We start from the raw sequence: 16,136 nt of genomic DNA, 5'->3' as shown, positions 1-16,136 counted from the left end.
TATATTCTACTCTAAATATATTTTACAAAACATAAAAATATAAATGGATATTTTATAAAATCAATGGTTTATAAATTTATATTGAACGCAAGTTTAATCCAACACCCGCGCGGGGGCGCGGATCAAGATCTAGTGTATATTTAAAGTGAAAGTAATGAAAATGAGTTTTGATGTGTAAGCTATATGAATCACTACATTATATTGTTTAAAGCATGGAAATTTCCCAACATAAATCACTTTAAAATTTTGACAAAAAAGCATATAAACTCTAAATATAGTAAAATGCCATAATATAAATTTTCTAAATTATAGAATATTTATATTTACTTTAATCATAAAAAGCCTAACTCATATTTATTATAAGAATTTGACTTCCAGATTTAAGTATACTTTGTTTTTTTTGTCCACAGTTTATGTTAAAAACCCAGTATCTCGCTTTAACATTTGTCACCTCACCTTGATTTAATAGCTAGACAATATATTCTATATTTTTTGTACCTAATCCTTATCCATATGTGGGCTAAATGAAAATGCCTATAAATCCAAAATATAACAGATTATGATAATTGTTTTTGCTGAAAATAATATAAAAACATTTCATTAATACCCTTTACAGTAACGTCCCCTCAAAAGAGAAAATCTGTAACGAGATTTCTTTCATAAATGGTTTTGTTTGTTTTGTTTTAGGCTTTACATACTTATTCCATTTATTATTAATAAAATCTTAAGGCCATAGAATAAACTTATATATCTTTGAAAATATTAAATCAAATATGGCTATTATAGTTTTCTTTATATAAATAGCCTTAACTGGTTAATGTATTGTGTAGATTGTTTTCATTTGGGTGAGAAAAAAATGGATTCTAATCATGATAGCAGTTCAAGCAATGGACTGGAAACTTCGATGAGCACAACCAATCGGGATAATAAGATTTACCATCGCCACTCTGTTCATCAAATTCAAAGGCTTGAAGCGTAAGATCTTAATGTAGTTTTATGTTAGTTTTTATTTTTGATTAAGAGTTTCTTAATTAATAATTAATTTGTAAATTGATTTAAGGTATTTTAAGGAATGCCCTCATCCAGATGATACGCAGCGACATAAATTGGGCGAAGAACTGAAACTTAAACCGAAACAAATCAAATTTTGGTTCCAAAACAAAAGAACACAAGCCAAAGTAATATTTTGTCATCATTTCTAGTATTTCTTCTCTATATATTATAATTTAGTACATGATATGAAGTGATTTAGTTAATCTAAGAGATTTAATTGGTGTACAAGTCATCATTTTGTTCGTCACAATCAATTCTGAATTTCGATGGATGCATGTTAGATATTTTTCGCACCACAGTGGAGCTAATACGTAGTTGTATTTTCCAAAAAAAAAAAAAGAGATTGGCCTTCAAATTCTTTCAGTTACCAATTTTTTTTTTTGAATTATAGGCTCAAAGCGAAAAAGTATTCAACGCATCACTTAGAGCAGAGAACATAAGAATAAGACGTGAAAACGAAGTGATACAAGAGGCACTAAAAACTGTGACTTGCCCTCCATGCGGTGGTCCTCGTCCTGGGAAAGAAGAACGCAAACTATATCTCCAAAAAATGCGTGCACATAACGCATATCTCAAAAGACAGGTTCATTTTCACATATATTTTTTTATTTTAAATTTATAATTTGATTTTGATCAGATGAATTCCTAAAATAAGAAAAAAAATACTGGTAAATGTTCAATATAAAAAAAAATGTTCAATATAATATCCTTATGGATAGCAATATAAATATGTAAATTATACATTTCTATACAAGCTCTTTCAACTAAAAATGCTCTTCTTAAATAAGTGTTTGTTTTTAGTCAAAGCAACAAATATTTATTTTTGGCTTTTCATTTTTATAGTTTGACTTGTTAAACATGCAATATAGATTAGATTCTGGTTCACCGTTCATTTAATATATTAAATATAATAAAATATTTAAAATTGCTCAAAAAATTGCTCAACTATGTATAAACTTTAATGTAAAATGGATACAGAAAAGTTATATAAAAAAATTAAATGCAATTGTACTATATTCATGAAAACTGTATCTACATTACCATTAAAACCACTAATTTTTTGTTGATCAAAATATGAATATCAGCTTGAACAAATCTCAGACTTCGTAAACAATAACGGAGGCCACTCAATACCTAGCGTCAATTCTCTAGCATCAACTTCCAGTAACCCTCATTTCTCCTACGGGACCTCTTCGAACCCTCCCCTCGAGCCACCAAGCTTGGAAAGAGAACAATATACTCATGAACACATCAACAACGCCCAACCGACTCAGCATTTCCAGCCGCGATCTCAAATGGAGAAAATGATGATGTCTCAAACGATGGTAAATGCCGTGACAGAAATTATAAGACTGATTCATATCGAAGAACCGATGTGGATCAAGTCGTCTATTGATGATAGACTCGTCATTGATCAAGAGAACTATGAGAAGTCTTTTACAAATATTAGTCATTTGAAGAGCCCAAGTGCTCGTATTGAGTCTTCTAAAGAAGTGGTGGTGGTTCCTATGGATGCAAGAAACTTGGTGGACATGTTCTTCGATACGGTATGTATCTTATAAATTATATCTAAACTATGATATCTTATGGAAGCTATAGTAGTCTTATTTGTACTATGATATATAAATAGTAGTTGTCATGCTAATATGAAAACTCTAGGAAGTTCTTTTCATAAATTCATTTTCCAGTCTAAAATATAAAACATTTCAGGAGAAATGGGCGAGAATTTTCTCAACAATTGTGAACGAAGCTAAAACGATTCATGTGCTAGAGTCCATGGACACACAAAGACAAAACTTCTCGCAACTGGTATGAATTTTATAACATTCTAATTTTATGTTTTTAACTCTTAATAAATATAAGTATCTGATGAAACAAAAATGGGCTGATATATAAAATAGATCTATGAGCAACTGCATATATTGTCGCCGTTGGTGCCACCGAGAGAGTTTATGATCCTAAGATGTTGCCAACAAATTGAAGACGATCTCTGGGTGATTGCTGACGTCTCGTGTCATCATGTAAACATTGACTTTGAGAGTCTGACTTGCTCCAAACGTCCGTCCGGTTGTCTCATCCAAGCCTTGCCCAATGGTCTCTCTAAGGTCACACACTCTCTTCTTTTGTTTGTCTTTTTAATATATATATGCAAGTATCTTTTTATCAATTTATCATGAATATTGATCAATTTATTCATGAATATGATCAACACATTTAATATATATGCAAGTGTCATTAATTAGTATCTTGTTATCAATTTATCCATGAATATTGATCAACACACTGAACTAATACATATATAACCAATACCAAAAAAAAACCGATCCAAGTAGAAAACCATTTGATTTTGGGAAATGGTTACTCGTATCTTAAATGCATGACATATTATAGCTCATATGCTCTACCGTTTTACCTCATATTGCTACTGAGGGTAGAAAGAAAACATGTCATACTTTTGATAAGTAATCAAAACATGTACAACATTCTAAACCTTTTTGCAGTACCCTAAAACTATAACTATGACAAACAAAATGAGCAGGTTACGTGGATGGAGCACGTGGAAGTAAATGAAAAAGTGCGGACACATCGGATTTACAGAGACCTCTTATGCGGCGGGTTTGGCTACGGAGCTCGCCGTTGGACCGTTACTCTTGAAAGAATGTGTGAGAGGCTCCATCTATCCTCCATCTCCGTCTTCCCCACCACCGACTTCGCCGGAGGTACTTTTATATATAACTACATATTAAAAACAAACAAATACTTACTTAAGATGTTTTATACAGAAAAATAATTATTAGTCTGGTTTGAGAGAAACACTCTAATATGCAACAACGATGTGTGACAAGTGCTAGTTTGTGAACTTTTAGTATGTTAAACTCTTATATATATGAATTAATACTTTAAGATACTTTTCTCTTCTTTTTTATTATAGTTGTGGAAACTATAGAGGGAAGAAGGAGCGTCATGAATTTAGGAGAAAGAATGTTGAAGAACTTTGCGTGGATACTAAAAATGTCTGGAAACTACGATTTTTCTCAACTGTCTGAAACCAACAGCAGTGGAGTTAGGGTTTCGGTGCGGGTAAACTCAGAGGCTGGTCAACCGACGGGTCTCATTGTCTGCGCCGCTTCATCTATATGTCTCCCTCTCTCTCCTCTCGAAGTCTACAATTTCCTTACAAATCTCGAGATTCGCCACCAGGTATATATAAATATAGTTAAGTTGATTAGACATGTCCAAATTTTAATTTTCGTTTTTACGTGTCGTTATTTTCACATCGTTTTAGTTTGGGTAATTAACTAGAAAACAATTTTTTTGATGTAAAAAAAGTGGGACGTTCTCTGCCATGGGTATCCGGCTGCTGAGGTCGCTGGCTTTGCAACTGGAACAGATGATAAGAATCGTGTGAACATCCTCCAGGTATTTTACTCAAACACAATGTTTTTGCCAGGCCGGGTCCGGTCGGGAGCATAAGTAAATGAACCGATTGTTTAAGACACAAAGATTTTATACAAGATTTTTTAGTTGTTGGTAAAATTTATGAAATATTTATATAAAAGATAAGAGCACATTTTTACTTAAATATAGGACGTCAGACTAGCACTAGTCTTTGCATTAGCTTTGATTCATTTGACCTAAAAGTTAACTAATGTTGGTTTATTTGTATATGTATATATTTTTTAGACTGCGAGTACAGCAGAGGATGCTGATATGATGATAATACAAGACAGCTTCAGAGATGCACTAGGAGGTATGGTGGTGTATGCTCCAGTGGACCTGAACACTGCATCAGCTGCCGTTTCTGGCCAAGTCAATCCTTCAGGCATTCCAATCCTCCCTTCCGGTTTCATCATCTCCCGCGACGGCCATCATTTCACCTCTCCTGAGCTCGAAGATGGCAGCGACCATAGTAAGTCGCTCCTGACGGTGGCTTTCCAGATACTTGTCTCTGGTCCGACTCTTTCTGGAGATCTCCAAATTGAAGAATCTACCACCACAGTCAATACTTTGATTACCTCCACCCTTCAAAGGATCAAAGTCATGCTTACTTGCAACGAGGGTAAGTGAGAGTTTAATCCACCCGTTTCACAATTCACAAAACTATTCCGTTTTTATTACTATTATCAAAAAATAATGTTGTGAGTGAGAAGACTATTCTCAAAAGAATCATACTCGGACCTTTAATGTTTTTGGTTGGTTAAAAAACTTATTATCTATAAATGAGTCCCTTAGACATATAAACAATATTTATGGTGTTGCCTCTGTTGGCATATTGGTTTGTGGTATATTAATGTTGTGAGACTACAAGCTGTTATTGTTTATCATTTTCTCTGCCATACATATTGCATAACAACATGGAATGTTACAACATTACAACCAAAAACAATTCTAGCTGTTACAAATTTGCTAATAATATCAATTTCAATTATTTTATCTAAGTTAAAGATCATTTCAAGAAAATAAAAAGAGATGTTACAAATGTATGGTGGTGAATAAAAAGAAAAATATCACTAAGGTGTATGTAACGTGTCGCTTCACGCTGTCCAGTAAACCAGTGCCTAACTTCCAGCAGCACTAAGCCTAACGTTCTTCAAAGGACTATCATTCTACTCATTTTTAATGTTTTGAATTTTTCTGACTGATGATTGATTAGATAAATTATAAATATGGTTTCCAGTAGAGGTTGGAGTTTATTGCAATCGACGATATTTTAACAAATACTTCTAGCAGACAACATCCACAAACACCAACCACTTCCTCCTCTTTCAAACCCTTACCAAAGTATGTGGCTGAAGAATTTTGGTATAATATCAATAAATCGGTGAAAGTTAGTAAATAATTAAGAAACTAAAAAGAATTGAGTGGTCTCCTTCATTTCTTTCCAAGTGTCTAATTTCTGTAGAACAGTCGGCTTAAATCTACAATAAGAATCTGTGACATGTACAAAAGTGCACTCAAAACATACTTTAGATTGAACTTCCACCGAAAATGATTTTCTTACCATTAATAATTAGCTCTCATCATATATGCTTAGCAATGATTTAATAATTATCTTACACATTTTAAAAGATTGATTAGGACCTGGACAATGGATAAACATATTAAGAAGAAAAAGTTAAAAATAATTATAATATATTATAAATATATATACGGTGTTCATCTATAAGGCTTTCGTAATGGAACGACCCACACCAGGTATTTTTAGAGGTAGGAGATATTTAACTTCATATTTTTTGTTTATTTTCGGTAAATTTGTACAAACAAAAACGACAAATCCAACAACAACAAAATCATATGGTTTTGGATTTCCACTAAAGCCTCGTTTCAAAAGTTGGCATTAAAGTATTAAACTGAATCATGATGTTGTAAATTATTTAAAGGTCCGTCCAGTCTTCTATTGATTAATAATTAATCATCTGTTCTAATTTCTCTTCCATAAAATATAAACACTTACCAAAATATGTTCATGATATATGTTCAAAATATGTTCCACAATTATTTCAGATATACAATGCATGCTGTTGATATAAAAACATAAATAATACTTAAATAATTATATGGATAAGCACTCCTAAATCTTAATATAACTTTTTTGTTAGGTAACTGACTAGTAACATTAGTTACAATAAAAAAAAGCTATTGTATAAGCATGATAACAGCGAGTAAGCACAAAAAAAAAAAAAAATCGCGAGTAGAGCTTCTTTTTTTCTCTTTATGAATCTACTAGTGGCTCACATTTCTCCGTCCAGCAATATGATAATATATTTCCTTTTTTGGTAGAGACAACTCAGACAAGGACAACTATAAAATCTAGAAGATAATTTAATTTGAGAAAACGACCACGCCCACGGGCGACACGTGTCTTTGAAGGTGAGCCACAAGATTTCATCAGTGTCTAGAGCGTTCGATGGAAAAACCAATAAAATAAGGAAAACCGAAAAAGCGCACATACCAGAAGCTGACGTGGCACCCCACATCTATCTTACTATTTTTTCTCGGCCCCCATCTCTCCTCCACAGACCCCCCAAACATTTTTCTTTCTTCGTTTGCTCTTTCCTTCTTCCGTAGAAACAAAAAGAGTTACATTTACGACGTCGTTTTCTCGTTCCCTCAAAATAGCTCCGGTTTGCTGGAAATCGTCTAACCGGAACAGAGAGATAAATCGAATCAGTATTTGAGTTCTGTAGAAACGAACTTAACGGAGAAAATTTTAAGCTGAGTTTCTAAAGTTAAATTCGCACCTTCGAATTGTTCCTTTTTTTTTCTCCGGCGAGATCTTAATCAGGGAAGGAAGCTATGGCGTCGTCTCCGTTGACTGCGAATGTTCAGGTTTAAAACTCTATTTAATTTTTTATCCCAGTTTTCAGATTAGCTAATGAATCTATGAGCTTCAAAGTATAGTTTTTTTTATAAACTCAGATTAGAGTTTGGCATGTTAGTATAGTGTAATTCATTTGCAGACTCTTGAGTTCCAATGTGAATACAGTTGAAAACAGTTGGAGTTTGTATCCCACATCGAGAATTAAGTAATATATAAAAGGTTAATGGTCAATCCACTAATCACCGATTAGATTTAAGTTGGAAGCCCGTAACAAACCGAATCTAACAGGGTGGTGGAGTGGCCTAAGTCATTTATATATTACTCCGGAGCAACTAAAAAAAGAAAGTAACTGAACCAATGCCACTCTTGTTAAATTTGTGTGAACAAATAAGATGATGTTTCCATAAAAGCAAAGTAACTGAACCAATGCCACTCTTGTTAAATTTGTGTGAGCAAATAAGATGATGTTTCCATAAAATCCCCCTCCCTTTTGTTTACAGGGTGATGACAATAGAGTTGAAGAAACTGCAGAGATACAACTCAATGACCAAGTTTCTTACTATGCACCCAAGGTTTTGCTTCTTTTAACTTCTAATGTGTGAATATTGTTCTGTAAAAGTGTACATCTTTGGCTTAGTTCATCTTTCTTTTTAGGTACGGAAACCATACACGATAACAAAGGAAAGAGAGAGATGGACAGATGAAGAGCACAGCAAGTTTGTTGAAGCTTTGAAGCTATACGGGAGAGCATGGAGAAAAATAGAAGGTAATAATTGAATTATCCAGTAATAATATATCACTTGCTACTTAGTTATGTTGTGGGTCTTTACATACCTGAACCACCAAGTTTCAATAACAGAGCATGTGGGCACAAAGACTGCTGTTCAGATTCGAAGCCATGCTCAGAAGTTTTTCTCTAAGGTCCATAAACTTATTTTGCAAAGAACCGCTTAAACAAGGGATGATTATACATAGATTGTTTTGAGACTTTGATGTTCTGACTTGGCTTTGTTTTGTTGTGTTTTTCTACATAGGTTGCTCGAGAATCATCTGGAGGTAATGGGAACTCGTTGGAGCCGATTGTGATACCGCCTCCTCGTCCCAAGAGGAGACCAATGCATCCTTACCCACGTAAGTTGGGGAACGAGGGAGATCAAACAAGTAGATCGGTTTCTCCCTCAGAAAGAGACCACCGATCTCCAACCTCTGTGTTGTCAACTGTTGGATCAGAAGCCTTTGGTTCCTCTGATTCACATTCACCCAATCGAAGCTTGTCCCCTGTCTCCTCTGCATCACCTCCTGCTGCTCTTGCAACTACTGCACCTGAAGAGCTTGAGACTCTGGTAGGTGACCAAAACAAAAACCCATCAAGGAACCGTTAGGCTTAGTTTCTAATGTTCTTTGTTTGATGACTTTGTACAGAAGCTGGAGTTGTTTCCAGCAGAGAGACTCTTAAACAAGGAACTGAAGAAGCAAAGCCTTAAACTCTTCGGCAAGACAGTTTTGGTCTCTGATCCAGACATGTCCTCTTCTCCAACAACTTCAACAACTTACTGCAAGTCACCGATTCAGCCATTACCAAGGAAACTCTCCAGATTAGAAACATTCCCCATGGTAATAAACCCTCAAGAAGAACGCTTGAGTTGTTGGATACAAGTCCCTCCTAAGCAAGAAGAATGCTTAGACTCGGAAAAGGGCGTCCAAAATGAAGGATCATCGACTGGGTCAAACACTGGTTCGGTGGATGATACAGGACACACGGAGAAGAGCTCAGAACAGGAAACAATGGTATGCCAAAGGGAGTTTAAACCTAGCGAGAGGTCTGCCTTTTCTGAGCTCAGAAGAAGAAACTCTGAGTCGAATTCAAGAGGATTTGGTCCGTACAAGAAGAGAAAGATGGTTACACAAGCAGAAGAACAACAGCAAGAGATTCACATCTACTTATAACTAGGACATTTTTCTCAGGTACCAAAGTCTTTAAGTTCAATATCCATTCAACTTCTTAATGTTCACCAAAGTTTTACTTTTGCATAGTTTTCTTCGAGCTGTTTGTTCTTTAGGCTAAAGTTTATGCAAAATTTGTAACTGCAATACACTTGTACAATTTGTTTTTAATTTAACCAGTGACTGAGCTCTTTGTTATCGATTGTGCTCAACAAATATAAAGTTCGTTTGCAAGAAATTGCAATTGGATTGGTGAAGAGTTTCCTTCAGATGACATTGGTGAGGAGGTTAGTACCAACATCTGAAAGCAATACTTGAACAATAGGGTTTATTCATGCCCGAAAACGGTTTATTCATGCCCGAACTAGGGATTGCTGAGAAAATACATACCTCAACTTTTACTGCAAGTCAAAACATACCTACACTAATCAAAAATTTAAAATTCATGCCTGAATTATGGATCGATAAAAAAATACATACCCCAACTCTTATTGCATGCCAAAACATACCTTAACTAATCAAAAATTTGAAATTTATGCCTAGTCTTTAGAAGTCAACGCTAATTTCAATCTATACTATTATTTGCGAAGTAAATTTTTGCAATGGAGCTCTCACGTTAAAAATTAGAGTAGGTAAAATCTATGTTACCCCTAATAATTTTATATATATATATATATTCTATTATATAATAAAATGAATTTTATTTGCGAAGTAATTTTTCGCAACAGAGCTCTCACGTTGAAAATTAGATTGGCTAAATTCTATGTTACCCTTAATGAATTTTAAAATAAAATGAATTTTATGTTAAAAATCTTATATATTTTTTTAAAATAATTATGATGATTCTTATATATTATGTTGTTATCTTAAAATAATATTTTACTATTATAAAAGTAAAAAAATTAAAAGAAGTGATTTTTTACAATATTATATTTAAAAAAAAAGATAATTCTTATATATACAAATATATCTTAAAATCACTTCTTAGAAAATATCCTTATACAAATATATTGCTCCATTAATATTTACTTAGATATTATTTTTATCTTAAATTTTAACTTTCAAAATAGTAAAATATTATTTCAAGATAAGAACACAATATATAAGAATTATCCTATATTTTTTAAGAAAATATAATATTGCAAAAATCATGTCTCTTAATTGTTTTTACTTTTACAATAGTAAACTATTATTTTAAGATAACAACACAATATATAAGAATCATCATCATTTTTTAAAAATATATAAGATTTTTAATATAAATATTTTTTTATTATATAATAGAATATATATAAGAATTCATTAAGGATAACATAAACTTTAGCCACTCTGTTTTTTAATGTGAGAGCTCCGTTGCTATAAAATTATTTCGAAAATAATAGTATAGATTGAAATTAGCGTTGATTTCTAAAGACTAAGCATAAATTTCAAATTTTTGATTAGTTAAGGTATGTTTTGGCATGCAATAAGAGTTGGGGTATGTATTTTTTTATCAATCCATAGTTCAGGCATGAATTTTAAATGTTTGATTAGTGTAGGTATGTTTCGACTTGCAGTAAAAGTTGAGGTATGTATTCTCTCAGTAACCCCTAGTTCGGGCATGAATAAGCCGTTTTCCCCAATAAGAGCGGTGTTTAACCGGATAATCTAACCGCTTTGAAAACCAAAGACAAAGGTTCAAAATCGAAATCGAGTACCTAGAACTAAACCAGAAAGCTCAAAAAAAGTTGATTGAAGCTGGTTTTATCGGCCCATGTCGGTTTGGTTTTGTTTAGATCCAGGAGAATGAGATGCTGATGCTCACTTGCCAAACCAGAGTAAACCGATATAAACACAAACCATATAAAAATCCATCTCGTAATTGGTTCGTACACGTTAGCCAGCAAGAGACTACGCTCTACTCTAAGTCTCTAACGTACGCCTAATACACTATACTATACGCGAGAGCGGATGACGTCACAAGAGAACTAAAACAGCGTCGTTTTGAGAGCGGATGATTTTTGTTTTTCAAGTCGGAGAGCTGGTGCGACGGAAGGGAAGCGTAGGAGAGAAGAGAATGGCGGTGAAGTACGTATGGGAAGGAGCGATTCCTCTGCAGATTCATCTCCACAAATCCGAAGTCGCTTCTCACCCTCCTCCTCCTCCTGCTCTCGTAACTCATTCTCTCTTTTAATATCTTCAATTTTGGAATTCTCTAGTTGGATCACGATCGAATTCGAGTTTCTAGGGTTTTAGCATCGGGTCTGGCTTTGAATCATCCGATTTTGGTTATCAATTTGCTTGAGTGCATGAAAACGAGTTAAGCTCTCTGTTTGTTGTTTTAACTCTTGCATTATCAGGTGTTGGCGCCAAGAATAGGATACTTGCCTCTGTTAGTTCATCTTATAAAGCCTTACTTCAAGGATTCACTGCCTCCTGGAGAAGATTCCATCTGGTTTGACTACAAAGGATTGCCTCTGAAATGGTACGCCATTGTTCATCTCTTAGTGTATAATGTGGAATCACTGTTTTATTGATTGTGATATGTTTAAGTGGAGAGGTGAATCTTGTTTGGTTTGCAGGTATATACCAACGGGTGTTCTTTTTGATCTTCTATGTGCAGAACCAGAGAGACCTTGGAATCTCACTGTAACCTTTCTTTCTTTCTCTCAACTTCATCAGCTTCTTCTGTTTTAGAGATGGGCTTAGTGGATGTATTAGGATGCACAACTTTTTTGCTTGCAGATACACTTTAGAGGATATCCTAGCAACGTACTGATACCATGTGAAGGAGAAGATTCTGTCAAGTGGAACTTTGTTAATTCTTTGAAAGAGGTTTGTGAATATTTCTCTACTTTTCTTCTTGTCACTCTTAAGCTATGAAACGTCTATGCTTCCCTATGGAAACACTGCATGCTTTTCCATTAGATTTCACTTTGTAGAACAGTTAAAGATTTTGATACCTTGCACAAGTGCTCTGCCTTTTTTAACTAGTGTGTGGCTTCTTCCACATTTTGATGTATTACCAACTTGGGGCAATACCGTTTACACCTATGTTAAGTTCCCAGGATTATAATTTATAAAACTGCGTAGGCTGTTGTAGGTGTATAACTAGTAATGACGAAGGATTATATCGTCAGCCATTTTGTTATTTTTGCTGAAATTGATGGGTCATTCCCTAGTGGAGTAGCCGTAGGCTTCTCCTGTTCGCTATTTTAACAATGCTTTACTACTGCAGGCGGCATATATTATCAACGGAAATTGCAAGAATGTTATGAATATGTCACAGAGTGATCAAGAAGACCTGTGGACTTCTGTCATGAACGGTACGAGTGGTCCATGTTAGGCATATAAAATAACACTAATCGCATAGCCATTATCATTCTAGTTACATCAGTACTTGTAATCTCCACTACATGATGCTTTTGCATTCAGAATCAGCATTCTCAATTGTCACTGCCTACACAATCCTTTTCGATATTAATGACTCTGCAAACGAATGGTTTGGCAGGTGATCTTGACACCTACACAAGATTATCACCCAAGATTAAAATGGGAAATATCGAAGATGAGTTTTCAAGAAAAGCAAGTGTGTCATCTCCGCAATCTCGACAAGGTGGGACTGAGATAGATGTGGCTGGACAAGTTAAGACAGGTTTGCCAACTATAAGCTCTGCTCCATATTTATACTCTCCTTTTCTCCTGACTCTTGATTAATCCTTTTGTCAGCAAGGGTTCCTGTTCGGTTGTATGTTCGAAGTGTAAGTAAAGATTTCGAGAATCTTGAAGATGTACCTGAGATGGATACATGGGATGAGATCTCGTACCTAAATCGCCCTGTTCAGTTCCTCAGAAAAGAAGGTAGTAACTTCATCATCTTAAAGATGCGCTGCACTGTTCTTATGATCTTCACTTGGCTTTATGGTGAATTCAACTGGTTCTTGAGTCTCACCTGAGATAAAACTTATTAGTTCCAGTATCTAATTACAGGGAAATGCTTTACTTTGCGCGATGCAATTGAAAGTCTCCTCCCGGAGTACATTAGAGACAGAGCTCAAAGGAGTGGAGAAGAGGGGGAACAAAGAACCACGGATGCATCAGATGTCTCGCAGGAGACGAGGGGAGAACTCAAATTGGTAAGGATCCAAGGGATTGAGATGAAACTAGAGATACCGTTCTCTTGGGTGGTAAATAACTTGATGAACCCAGAGTTCTATCTCCATATCTCTGTTCTTGTTAAAGAACCTCAAAGGTAGGCTCTCTGCATATTGCTTTCACGTTTGTCTTAGAGGCCAAAAGAATCAATGATTTGTTTATATACAAGCAACTACAAGCACAGTGAAAAAAAGATTGAAATCGTTTAACATTGGTCGATCAGTTCTTGACCAGTCTTTATTATAGAACAAAGCAATTGTTTAACTTTTTCTAGCAACAATAGGGTAACAATCAGAACAAAGCAATCCCAATTCAATCAATTGGATTTAGTATCTCCAGTGATGGAAGCAGTAAGCTTGTTGTATTCTTCGAGCTCATCGTAATACACATCCCAAACGCATCGGACGCAACCGCTACCGCAACAATCGCCAGCCTCTGGTTTCTCCGGCGGTGGTGGGAGCGATACCTCCTCCTTCTTATCCTTATCCTTTTCCTTCTTCTCCTCCACTACCTTATCTTTCACCTCCGTCGAAGTCTTGTCGCTCTTGGTCGCCATGATGATGGGCTGTTGTTCTCGAGATACGGAATAGTATGCGAATGATGGTCGTTTCAGACGGAGATCTCGTGTTAGTCCAAATCTCATGCTCAAAAGCACATCGTGAAGGCTTTTCTCGAGGCGATTGCAATCGGGCGATGTGGCGATCGAGATTCTGGGATGGAGATGAAGACCGTGGTGATGGAACAAAACCATACGAATATATCGAAGACTTTTTTGGCTTGTCTTTTCTAATAACTTTTTCAAAGTCAATTGATTTCTCTTCGACGGTAAGAATATCATACGTGTCATGCTATAATTGGTGGAAAGTAAGCAAATCCACGACCAACTACATGGACGACATATATTTTTTCGACGCTTATTCAAACAGTGATCACTTGCGCGAACAATTATGTTATGATCTCAACAACAAAATGATCAATGTTACAAGTTACAACACACTGAAACCAGGGACTAACCTATCCATAGGTGACAAACCATTTTCTTCTTTCATGTTTTTTTGTATTTGTAGTAGTATCTTGACTCTTCTGCATAACCTTTCTCAGCTCCTCAATACAACTTTCAAGCTCCTTCACTCTCCTAGAAGTTTACTGTGGCCTACACACAAAACACACACATATATATATATATATATATATGTTACCATTTGTTCAATCTGATCATATTAAAGCGTATTTCGTATTTAATTTGATAATTTTGGTTTATACTTGTTTGATTGTGTTTTTCAAATGCATCTCAGCACTAAAAGGAGCTATCGCCTGCTTTTTGTGGACGCTGATGAGACCCCTATGTAGACTCTGCAAAGTTCAAATGATGTTCTAGCAAACAACTTGAAACGCTCTTTCTCCTTCCACACTGCTGATTCTTGAGAGAGGTATCATTCATCATTATGTCATCAGATGGAACTGAGAATGCTCTATATAACATAAGTATTCTTGATAAATAGAGTTTTATAGATTAGTTTAGCTGCAAAACATTATTACAAAAAATCAAAAATCATACAATTATTGTGACAACCCGCTCCGTGGGAACTACCCGTTGTTGGTGGGCCTCGAATCCAGGACCTCACCCTTTAACAGCATTCCCACAGGACAAGCTGTCACCAATTGACCAGCAGATCAATTGGTGACAGCTTGTCCTGTGGGAATGCTGTTAAAGGGTGAGGTCCTGGGTTCGAGGCCCACCAACAACCTAATTATGGAGTTAGTGAGAACTCATAATAAAGGGGTTGGGGTCGGTGCGTTGCAGCGCTGTGAGCCTAGGATCCATGGGCGGGTAGTTCCCACGGGGCGGGTTGTCACAATTATATTCCGATTGATTTACTTGGTTATTTAATACCCGTGACGTTGACTCGTAATCAATTATGCATTCGAAGAATAAATTATCCAACAACATTAAAAACAAACGAATTTATCAAATATTTAAAAGTCTTTGCTACTTACCGCAACCCCCACAAAATACGAGGACCCGATAGAAATTTACTAAAAATCACGACCACGTGAATAACACGCGTGTTAGGGTTTATAGGCATCAGCCTCATCGCATTGATACCTATAAATAACATTCGACTAAACACCAATCTCAGAAAAAACCAGCCGTCGACTTTGCTAGATCTGTTCTCTGCTCTTTAGTTTTCAAATTTAAAATTCTTGTGTTCTAAAAGGTTTTCTTTATGAGAAAAACCAGCTTGGATATTTAGTTTAGGGCAAATCTTGTTTGTATCTTTTCTTTAAGACAACCTAGGAGCTGTTATTATCTTTTGTCTGAAAGTAGTTTTCATCGGTTTTTGATTAAAAAAAAAGAGTAAAACGGAGAAGTGGAGGTGATGACAATTTCCCCAGATGATCGAAGTTGATTATACTGAGCGAATAGAATTTTCCTCTCATCAGAGGAAAGTCAAGCCAATTAGTCTGATCCTTCTCTCTTTTATTTATTTGAATTAGATTTTATTGTTGTGTTTTTTATTTTTAATTAAGTTTAAAGATATAGTAAATGGAGAGTTGGAGGTGATGACAATTTCCCCAGATGATCGAATCTGATTATACTGAGCGATTTTATATTTCCTCTTCATCAAGAGGAAGTCAAGCCTATTTTCTGATCCTTCTCTCTAATTATTTATTTTTTTCC

The 16,136-nt window shown here is 35.2% G+C and overlaps 4 protein-coding genes and 2 non-coding genes across 6 annotated transcripts; 5 read left to right on the top strand and 1 right to left on the bottom strand.

Annotated features, from left to right (window-relative positions):
* The first annotated feature begins 307 nt into the window (after nucleotides 1-307).
* Nucleotides 308-5,287, top strand: LOC125575255 (homeobox-leucine zipper protein HDG10-like). Its single transcript, XM_048746430.1, has 10 exons — nucleotides 308-975; nucleotides 1,061-1,178; nucleotides 1,445-1,636; nucleotides 2,139-2,600; nucleotides 2,764-2,862; nucleotides 2,955-3,158; nucleotides 3,593-3,773; nucleotides 3,986-4,254; nucleotides 4,384-4,473; nucleotides 4,738-5,287. Exons 1-10 carry the CDS (start codon nucleotides 818-820, stop codon nucleotides 5,119-5,121), a joined length of 2,157 nt encoding a protein of 718 aa, XP_048602387.1. The 5' UTR covers nucleotides 308-817; the 3' UTR covers nucleotides 5,122-5,287.
* Nucleotides 5,288-7,046: 1,759 nt separating this feature from the next.
* Nucleotides 7,047-9,521, top strand: LOC106354417 (protein REVEILLE 1). Its single transcript, XM_013794343.3, has 6 exons — nucleotides 7,047-7,383; nucleotides 7,876-7,947; nucleotides 8,030-8,141; nucleotides 8,235-8,296; nucleotides 8,410-8,718; nucleotides 8,798-9,521. Exons 1-6 carry the CDS (start codon nucleotides 7,351-7,353, stop codon nucleotides 9,320-9,322), a joined length of 1,113 nt encoding a protein of 370 aa, XP_013649797.2. The 5' UTR covers nucleotides 7,047-7,350; the 3' UTR covers nucleotides 9,323-9,521.
* A 1,770-nt stretch (nucleotides 9,522-11,291) lies between these two features.
* LOC106354419 (autophagy protein 5) lies at nucleotides 11,292-13,717 on the top strand. Its single transcript, XM_013794344.3, has 8 exons — nucleotides 11,292-11,471; nucleotides 11,659-11,783; nucleotides 11,881-11,947; nucleotides 12,044-12,133; nucleotides 12,537-12,624; nucleotides 12,810-12,953; nucleotides 13,028-13,159; nucleotides 13,289-13,717. Exons 1-8 carry the CDS (start codon nucleotides 11,313-11,315, stop codon nucleotides 13,552-13,554), a joined length of 1,071 nt encoding a protein of 356 aa, XP_013649798.2. The 5' UTR covers nucleotides 11,292-11,312; the 3' UTR covers nucleotides 13,555-13,717.
* Nucleotides 13,597-14,204, bottom strand: BNAA02G03490D. Its single transcript, XM_013794345.3, has one exon. The coding sequence runs from the start codon at nucleotides 14,202-14,204 to the stop codon at nucleotides 13,770-13,772; it is 435 nt and encodes a 144-aa protein (XP_013649799.2). The 3' UTR covers nucleotides 13,597-13,769.
* Nucleotides 14,205-15,825: 1,621 nt separating this feature from the next.
* LOC125582810 lies at nucleotides 15,826-15,928 on the top strand. The gene has a single exon (XR_007320262.1). It is a non-coding gene; the product is annotated as a small nucleolar RNA Z103 (small nucleolar RNA).
* An 81-nt stretch (nucleotides 15,929-16,009) lies between these two features.
* LOC125582808 lies at nucleotides 16,010-16,112 on the top strand. The gene has a single exon (XR_007320260.1). It is a non-coding gene; the product is annotated as a small nucleolar RNA Z103 (small nucleolar RNA).
* Nucleotides 16,113-16,136: the final 24 nt, after the last annotated feature.

This window comes from Brassica napus, chromosome C2, assembly GCF_020379485.1.
Source record: "Brassica napus cultivar Da-Ae chromosome C2, Da-Ae, whole genome shotgun sequence".
Lineage (NCBI taxonomy): Eukaryota > Viridiplantae > Streptophyta > Magnoliopsida > Brassicales > Brassicaceae > Brassica > Brassica napus.
The sequence above is the reverse complement of the archived record's forward strand: the minus strand, read 5'-3'. Positions and strand labels throughout refer to the sequence as shown.

Coding starts and splice junctions, on each gene's coding strand:
- LOC125575255 (XM_048746430.1), top strand. CDS start 818: ATGTATTGTGTAGATTGTTTTCATTTGGGTGAGAAAAAAATGGATTCT. Junction 1,179..1,444: donor ACAAAAGAACACAAGCCAAA/GTAATATTTTGT, acceptor TTTGAATTATAG/GCTCAAAGCGAAAAAGTATT. Junction 1,637..2,138: donor ACGCATATCTCAAAAGACAG/GTTCATTTTCAC, acceptor TATGAATATCAG/CTTGAACAAATCTCAGACTT.
- LOC106354417 (XM_013794343.3), top strand. CDS start 7,351: ATGGCGTCGTCTCCGTTGACTGCGAATGTTCAG. Junction 8,142..8,234: donor AGCATGGAGAAAAATAGAAG/GTAATAATTGAA, acceptor TTTCAATAACAG/AGCATGTGGGCACAAAGACT. Junction 8,297..8,409: donor CTCAGAAGTTTTTCTCTAAG/GTCCATAAACTT, acceptor TTTTCTACATAG/GTTGCTCGAGAATCATCTGG.
- LOC106354419 (XM_013794344.3), top strand. CDS start 11,313: ATGATTTTTGTTTTTCAAGTCGGAGAGCTGGTGCGACGGAAGGGAAGC. Junction 12,954..13,027: donor GGCTGGACAAGTTAAGACAG/GTTTGCCAACTA, acceptor TCCTTTTGTCAG/CAAGGGTTCCTGTTCGGTTG. Junction 13,160..13,288: donor TCAGTTCCTCAGAAAAGAAG/GTAGTAACTTCA, acceptor ATCTAATTACAG/GGAAATGCTTTACTTTGCGC.
- BNAA02G03490D (XM_013794345.3), bottom strand. CDS start 14,204: ATGGTTTTGTTCCATCACCACGGTCTTCATCTCCATCCCAGAATCTCG.